Raw genomic sequence first — 9,503 nt, forward strand, 5'->3', positions numbered from 1 at the left:
TTACATACAATGCCAAACACGATGAGGTATTTTATAAGCCTTTTATAAAGAAGGAAAACTTTATTGTTCTTCTGCTGAACTGAACTTCATATAAAATCCAAGAATAATATTAAATGGTAGCTTGAAACCTAACTGGTTAAAACTTTATTCTATGATACTTTTCTTACATTTTTAATGTCATTACACTTTATTCTATGATACTTGTAGCTTTATTTATTCTATGATATTTTTCTCAAAGTGATGTTATTTCATGTTAGTAATATAGGTAAGCCCTAATCTATATATAGTACTAAAATCTTTTCAGTTTCGACATCATTTTCTTCTTTGCCTTCTTAGACTTTTGTATTTTCAATTTAAAAATTCATTCCTCTTCCACTATATTTCCAGCACCCGCTCTCTCATATCCTTCAGAATAGTCAAGCAAAGAAGAACTTAATTAGAAGAAAATCAGCTCAATGCAAGCAACACTCCAATCAGTCCATTTTGACTATATAAATAGTCAAACCAAAGAGGTAATTAACTTCTACATTGTCATTTTATGTAAAACAAACAATAGCCTTTCGTAGAAATGCTAGATAAGACAGCGTATAGTAAATCCAATATGGTTGGACCCTTATCCGGATTACGCGCATAGCGTGAACTTAATGCACGGAACTACCCGTTATTTGTCATTCTATGCTAAAAACAAGATATACTATATATATGAATTTTAATTGTTTTATACATCATATTGAATTGTCGCATATCGGGTGGGATGCGGTAACTTGGTCTTCTTATTTTCTTTTGGTAACCAAGTCTTTCATTCATTACCAAGTGAAATATTTACAAATCAACAAGACCAAAACTCAGTTTATTGTACCAAAAGATAAATCACTCAAGCTATTAAGACTCGATTGGACGATCTCGATTTAACTCTGCTCAAGTCCGATATCTCCAATACCTGGCTCTGCACAAAAATGTGCAGAAGTGTAGTATGAGTACACCACGGTCGGCACCCAGTAAGTATCAAGACTAACCTCAATGGAGTAGAGACGAGGTACAGTCAAGACACTCACTGGTCAAATAACCTATGCCATATAGCAGTATATAATAGTACTGGAAAACAACTAGCCATGATAGCAACAAAATTCAACCAATGATATAAACAGCAAGTCAACAAGAACACTAATTATTGCTGAAACAAATAAGGAATACAAGTACAAACAATTAATCAAGTCCTTCAAATATAAATCTTTCACATATAATTCTTTAAGATAAATATCTTTCGAATATACTTCTTTCAAATAAATATCTTTCGAATATAATTCTTACAAATAAAAGTCACTCTGTGATACCTCATTTCATAATAATAAAATAAGGGTCTCTGCCCACTTTCATATTTTCGTAACACTGGTCTCAGCCCACTTTCACGGTACTTCGTGCCCATATTTCTATCACAATCGCACGGACAACTCACGTGCCAAAATATCAATATATAAGATCCGCACAGACAACTCACGTGCCAATAATAAAATCATCATTTACCCACGGCAACTCGTGCCCACATCTCATTTCACAACTACACGGACAACTCACGTGCCAATATCATTACCCATGGTACCTCGTGCCTATATTTCATATCACAACCGTACGGACAACTCACGTGCCAATAACATATTCTGCCCGGCAATAGCCACAGACTCACAATTTTAACATGTATCAGACTATTATCAAATTTACTGTATTAACAAAACAAGTTGCACAAGATATAAAAGTAATCACAAGAAAATCACAACATCACGTAAAAATCACCAGCACAATAACCCCACATCATCACATAACATCCCTGACAAATAGTCAGCATTATCTCTCAAATAGACACCCTTATCATTCTTATAATAGCCTCCCTTATCCCTCCATCCTGAAAATATCAATAGCCACTTTTATCGCTCTTATAGTCACCATTAGCACTCCTATAATAGCCTCCCTTATCACTTTCTTTAATAGCCCCATGTATCACTCCGCCTAGACAATATCCCAACACACATAACAATATTGAAATACCACCCTTATTTCCGCATAACATCAATAGTGGGATGCCACCCTTATACGCCGTATAACAGTAACCCAAATCACACAACAATTCACACAGAATATTATCACAACAACACAACATAATCAACTCGTATTTAAAAATTGCTCGTAGGCCACAACATTTCTAAAGATATAACGAAATCAATTAATTTCATAACAGATAGCCCACGGTTCAACACAATGTATATAAAACCTCAAAAACAACAAGGATGGAAAAGTAACTCAGCAAGAACAACGTCTTCTTTAATCTAAATTTTTTATAAATATATTCATGCCTCTTTTTAAACTTATTTATTTAATTATTTACAGATAAAAAATCCATAATGTAATTATTTACAGGAAATGTCAACTCAGTAATTTCCAGGAAATGTCAACTCACACCAAATTATCATATAAAACAAATTCGATAAACAAAAAATGAGGCATGACAAACAAGGATTAATAAGTGCCAGTAATTTCCAATTTAATACTTAAAAATGCCTATGACTTTAAACCAATAAAATTTGTACATATACGCCCGAGTATGTACTCGTCACCTCGCGTACACGGCTTTCACATTACACAAATAACACATACGACTCGACGCCTAAGGGGTAATTCCCTCACTCAAAGTTAGGCAAGATACTTACCTTTTTGAAGTTAGGTTGATTTTCCAAAATAGCCTTCTTGCGTGAAATGACCTCTAGACGGCTCAAATCTAGCCAATTAATTGCATAACTTCATTAAAATTCATTGAAAATAATTTCGGATAATTATAATGTCAACTTAAAATTACATATTAAAAATTCAACCTAAAAGTCAATGCGGTGCTCGCCTCTTGGAACCTGACAGAATTTTCATGAAATTTGAACACCCATTCCGATACGAGTTCAACCATACCAATTTTATCAAATTCCGATAACGAATCAACTTCCCAATCCTCAATTTAAGGTATAGAAAATTTCTATCATTTTCAACCCAATTCACTAATTTTATGGAAAAAAATAACAATAGATTCATGTAATTTAACCAAAATTGAGTTAGGAATTCTTACCCCAATGTTTTCCTTGAAAAATTCTCGAAAAATCGCCTCACACAAGCTTTTTCGTCCAAATATGGAAGAATGAGAAGTCTAATTTTTTGGCTTTATTTTGCTGCCCATGGTTTATTCTTCGCGTTCACGACCCTCCCCTCGCGTTCGCGATGAGCAAATTGCTCAACAGCCATTTCCAAACTCTTCCCCGACAGTTTCTAGTATAATGGTAATAACCTTTTGTACAAAATTTCAAATGACAAATGGTTTGACTTTTTGAAAACTAGACATCAAGAGATACAACTTGCATGATTTTATTATCTCCCAATTCCTTATAGGTTGCGAGATATAAGCTTTCAAAGTCAGTCTTGTACAGCAGAAATTTCTTTTTCACGATTTCCAAACTCTTCCCAGACAGCCTATAATATATCAACCATAACATTTTGTACACAACTCCAAATTCCAAACGGTTTAAATTTCCGAAAACTGTACACAAAGGGCTACAACTTTCATTTTTGGATTATCTCAAAATTCTTTATAGATTGCAAGATATAAGCTTCCAAAGTCGGGTTAGTGCAGCAGAATTTTCCTCTACGCGATCGTGAAAAGCCTTCCGCGATCACGATTCACAGGCCAATATTTTTCATTTTACTCTTCGCGATTGCGGCCAATACCTTGCGATCGCAATGCACACTGCTGTAGCAAAAAATCAGCAACTAAAAAGGGCCTAGAAATACTCTGAAACCACCTCGAAACTCACCCGAGCCACTCAAAGAAATGTACACCGCAGTTTCTCCTTTTCTTTCGCAATGCACACTGCAGTTTCTCTTTTTTTTTTCCTCAAAGAAATGTCTACTCCTCCCTTAAATTGCCATTAGTTTAGGATGATATAAAATGAACAGTGTATATAGATTATGAGACATGGATTATAAAGCTTACGTATTTTCAATTACTTAAAAGTGTACCCTTCCTAATATTCTTTTAAAAAATATTTTGTAGAGCTAATTAGTTCATTCAATCTAAGAATTAGAATTTCTAACAGGATAACGTACAAGACATCTAGTTTTCTTTTCATAAGAAGAAATAATACGAGATTCATTTTCTTTATTTTGTCTTTTCTTTTCAAATCAAATTCTGCAATGAATTGGATTAATAATAATAATTTTTATGCCGTACCATTTTAAACCAATATCTGTTGCTTGTAGGAATTATACAGTTCAAGAAAGTAATTAAAGAGGGATGGCACACTCTATTGATATTACCCAAATAGATCACGGAACTCCACTGCTTCGTCAAGCAACAAAAGATGAGGTCTCTCTCTTTCTCAACACAAACTTTCATTTTATTTATTTATTTATTGTATTTTTGTACAAAAGGAAACAAGGTAGCAAGCATGAATAGTCACTCGTGTATCACTTGCTAATAATCATAATTTTTTAATATATGCATTAATTCATTAAAAGCATAAATACAACGTCAAGTTTGATCAGGTATCTTTATTAAGATTCAACTAGTATTAATACTCGCGCGATGAACAGACAATATCAAATTATAATTTGGGTTATTTGGATCATATACAAATTACGCTAAAATCTAAACCTTCAATATAAAAATTACGTATAATTATTAGATATCAGTCAAGAAGTAGGACATGAAACTGTTTTTCATACTTTGTACTAGATATCATGTTTTTTTTTTAAATATTTGTAACAACTCAACCCCTTGATCTTAGTATTTTTTTATATCTGTAACAACCCAACTCAACCCAAACCATATTCTTTTTTTCATATCTACGGCAACCCAACCCTTGATCTTAGAAATTACATTTTATTTTGTGGTCAATATTAAAGAAAACTGAACATATCACGTTGTAATATATCTTGTTTGAGAAAATTATTTTAAAAAAATTCTTACTACCACTTTATTTTTACCTCAAAGTCGAATAAGTCTTATTCTTCTACATTTTCACCAAAAACAAACCTCTATTTAATATTTGCTTATAGTTGTGGCATTATTCATTACTTAATATTGTTATATTTTTATGTGATTTTTTGTTATCTTACCGAATGACTTAATATCTTGCTTATTACCCTTTTGACAATTATATAAAAATAGAAATTTTTTATTCCTAAACTTTAATGTTTTTTTATTTTTTTATCCTATTACTTAGAGCCCTTTCATCATTTAAATCTATCAATAATAAATTTGAGTATTATTTAATTATTTAATATGCTTATCCTTAAATTAATTCAAAGTATAAATATCTCATACAATCTTTATTTTCCTCTTTATATAATTTTTACCCCTATTATGAAATTTTAATTATTTTCTTATATTTATATATTATAATATAATCAAAATATATAGTATCACATTTTATTTTAAGTTATAACATTGAATTAGTCTAAAATATTAATACATAAGTTTTTAAATTATTATATTTTAAATCTATTGTAGTTTCTTATAATTATTTTTATATCATGTGCAATTATATTTTCTTTCTCTTTTAGTTTTAGGATAAAAATTTAAATTTATTTTTGTTACTAAATTACCTACATGAGACATTTATTTTGTATTCTTGAAATTTTTAATTTGTTATTCAATTGTTATTTTTATTATTTAGTAAAACATTGATTTTGTGGTCCTATCCATAATTTTAATATAATCTCAAGTTCAAATCATCTTTCCCTTTTTAAAATATTAAATGTTTTTGAATTTTTAATTATTGCTATACATTACCTAATATATAGTATTTAATATTTTCATGTGACCTTCATTAACTTTCGTCTTTATTTAATTTCTTTATCCATTTATATCCTTTAATATAATATAGATCAATGTCTGATTTTTTAATCTTGATATAAATACTTATATTATTTTAAATTAGTACTCAAAATTATTAAATTATTTAAATTTATTAATAATATTTTTAAGTATTATATAATAAAAAATTTAATATTTTGATTTAGTTATTTATAATTAATTAATTAAAAAATAAGTTATATGCGGCTTTTTCTCGTTATGTCATATGACCAAATTAGTTATTAGTTAATAGTTATTTAGTTAATATATTACATGTGGCTAATTTTAAGGCTACCACTTTGCTTAAGGAGAGAGCGTTTTCTCTCCTTTTAATAATATATAGATAAAGATAATTATTTTTATTTCACGTCCAATTAAATTTTCTTTCTCTTTTAGTTTTAGAATATTTAAATTTTATTTTCGTTACTAAATTACCTACATGAGACATTTATTTTGTATTCTTAAATTTTAATTTGTTAGCCAATTGTTATTTAAGATATCTAGTAAAACTTTAATTTTGTGGTCCTATTCATAGTTTGAGGGTTTTCACCATAATTTTAATCTAATCTCAAGTTCAAATCATCACTCCCTTCTATTTCTAATATTAAAAAGAATTTTTAATTATTGGTATTACGTTACCTAATATATAGTATTTCATGTTTTCATGTGACTTTCATTAACTTCTCGCTCTATTTAATATCATTATCTATTTATATCATTTAATATAATATAGATCAATGTGTAATTTTTTAATCTTGATATAAATATTTATATTATTTTAAATTAATACTCGAAGCTATTAAATGGTTTAAATTTATTAATAATATTTTTAAAGTATATATAGTAAAATTTCTAATATTTTGATTTAATTATTTATAATTAATTAATTAAGAAAGAAGTTATTTGTGGCTATTTTTTATTATGTCATATGGCTAAATTAATTATTAGTTAATAGTTAATTAGTTATACATTACATGTGGCTAATTTTAAGGCTGCCCATTGGCTTAAAGAGATGGATTTTCCCTCTCTTTTTAATAATATATAGAAGATTGTTTTATTTTCCTTTTACTCTTTTGGTTTCCACTAATGATGTTTGCAACTTCATTACCATTCACTATTCATTGTTGTATTCCTTCCCTATGATTACTTGTTATTCACTTGTTAACTTTTACTTGTCCACTATTCTAAAAATATAATTTTACTTTTACAACCATTTTAGCAAATTAAGATATAGACAATTGTTTTTTCTGTTTTACCCTTATCATTAACTATTCATTCCCCAAGACTTTTTTATTTACTTTTAAAATTGTAAATATATATTTTATTTACTTTTTCTTAAAAAGAGTGCAAAATCAAAAGTGAACAACTAAAAATAAACAGAGGGAATAAAACTTATAGAAAATAATAAGTATATATAAATATTACTATAACATAAATAAATAAAAAAAATTGGAATTCAGCTTGAAAGTCAGCGTTAGTTTCTCAAAACGAAAAAGAAAAACTATGAACTCTTTTCCATTAATTACAGATAGAAGAAGGGAAGAAGGTGGATACCAATAAATCTGCAAATCAAATCTTTGAGGAAAAAGTAAAGGGCATGGACAATTCGTCTGTCAAATCCATTACCATATTCAAAGTAAATGTTGGGTTACGTGAATCAAATCCAGATGCTTATACCCCAAAGATTATCTCCATTGGTCCTTACCATAACAAAAATCCTCAACTTGGCTCAATGAAAAAATATAAACTGTTGTACCTACAACGGTTTCTCAAACGGAAAACGGAGATTGATGTGGAAAGTTGCATCAGTAAATTGGAGAAAAATAAAGATGAAGCACTAAAGTGTTATGATGTTAACATTGACAGTGACATTGTTGTCGAATTTTCACAAATGATGTTGCTTGATGGCTGTTTTATAGTCGAGTTTATTCGAGAGTGTTGTGGATGGAAGCCAACAGAAGAAGACGAAATCATCAACAGGGAATGGATGATGTTACAAGTATGTCGAGACATGTTATTACTAGAAAACCAACTACCTTATTTTGTACTCACCATGTTACATGAAATGACTAAGTATCCTAAAGAACCAAACTTGATAAAGATGGTGAAATCCACATTCCCTGATCTTTTCCCAAATAAGAATCCTGAAATAATTGATGGTACTGCGCCTCAACAACCAGACCATTTACTTGATGTGTTACACATGTTGTCTCGCCCATCAAAAATGAAAAATACTAGCAAAACCACGAATGGTAGCACCCGAAAGGAATGTTGTAACATAAGTTTTTTGGGGAAAATTTTGCAAATAATTAGGTCAAAAGAAATGCCAGACGAAATTAGTGGTTGGGAATGCTGCCAAATTCCAAGTGCAACAGAACTTTATGAAGCTGGAGTCAGCTTCCAAAAATTAGGAGCTTTGGGAAAAGATAGTATGGATAGAACAACTATATTCGATATCAAGTTTAAAGATGGATTGTTTGAAATCCCTTGTTTTGCAGTTGAGGATACATTGGAAACTTTCTTGAGAAATATGATAGCTTATGAGCAGCACTCGTCTAGTTTACATCTAAGATATTATACGGATTATGGTTGGATAATGAGTCAACTTATTGTCTCACATAAAGATGTGAATCTTCTTCGCCAGAACGGAATTATGCTTAACGAGATAGGACATGACAAACAAGTGGCTACCATCTTCAACAAACTGACACAAGGGGTCATTACTTCTAGTAATGACTTCTACTGCAATGAAGAATGCATCAAAATAATTCAACATTATGAAAACCCATGGAATCAAATGATGGCAAAATTGAGGCACAATTACTTTCAGAGTCCTTGGGCTGGAGCTTCAACTGTTGCAGCAATCGTGCTCCTCTTACTTACAGTTACGCAGACAGTTCTATCTCTCATAAGTGCTCTTAAGTAAAAAAAGAAAAGAGCAGCCCAGTGTACAAAGTATCCCGTATTCACGTAGGGTCCGAGAAAAGGCCGCGCCCCAAAAGATGTGACATAGACACCTACTCTAATAAGTGTTCTTAAATAGTTGCTTTAATTGATTGTATTCTTTAGTTAATTGGTTTTATTAATCCTTCTGTTTTCCTTACTACTATTTGTGCTTTTGAAATGTGAGAAAGCATGGAATGTGCTCCATCTTTAATAAATGGAACATTTTATTTTGACAGTGACATTGTTGTCGAATTTTCACAAATGATGTTGCTTGATGGCTGTTTTATAGTCGAGTTTATTCGAGAACTTTGTGGAATGAAGCCAACAGAAGAAAACAGAATCATCAACAGGGAATGGATGATGTATCAAGTATGTCGAAACATGTTATTACTAGAAAACCAACTACCTTATTTTGTACTTACCGTGTTACATGAAATGACTAAGTATCCTACAGAACCAGACTTGATAAAGATGGTGAAATCCACATTCCCTGATCTTTTCCCAAATAAGAATCCTGAAAAAATTGATGGTACTTGTCACGACCCCAAATTCTCTCCGTAGGATGTCGTGATGGCACCTAGTCTTTAAGACTAGGTAAGCCTATCAATGCGGAATAAAAATAGAAATCTGAAATAAATAAATCTGAAACTTTACGTAATTACAATTCCCA

The 9,503-nt window shown here is 30.3% G+C and overlaps 1 protein-coding gene across 1 annotated transcript; it reads left to right on the forward strand.

The window, feature by feature from the left end:
- Window positions 1–308: 308 nt before the first annotated feature.
- Window positions 309–9,068, forward strand: LOC107818509 (UPF0481 protein At3g47200-like). The gene is made up of 3 exons (XM_075227596.1): window positions 309–512; window positions 4,291–4,396; window positions 7,416–9,068. The coding sequence occupies exons 2-3, from the start codon at window positions 4,325–4,327 to the stop codon at window positions 8,811–8,813; spliced, it is 1,470 nt and encodes a 489-aa protein (XP_075083697.1). The 5' UTR covers window positions 309–512; window positions 4,291–4,324; the 3' UTR covers window positions 8,814–9,068.
- The last annotated feature ends 435 nt before the right edge of the window (window positions 9,069–9,503 follow it).

This window comes from Nicotiana tabacum, chromosome 12, assembly GCF_000715075.1.
Source record: "Nicotiana tabacum cultivar K326 chromosome 12, ASM71507v2, whole genome shotgun sequence".
Classification (NCBI taxonomy): Eukaryota; Viridiplantae; Streptophyta; class Magnoliopsida; order Solanales; family Solanaceae; genus Nicotiana; species Nicotiana tabacum.

What these genes read in the sequence shown, in the direction of transcription:
- LOC107818509 (XM_075227596.1), top strand. Translation starts at nt 4,325, where the DNA reads ATGGCACACTCTATTGATATTACCCAAATAGATCACGGAACTCCACTG. An exon ending in GTCAAGCAACAAAAGATGAG is followed by an intron (nt 4,397 to 7,415) that starts GTCTCTCTCTTT and finishes CATTAATTACAG; the next exon opens with ATAGAAGAAGGGAAGAAGGT.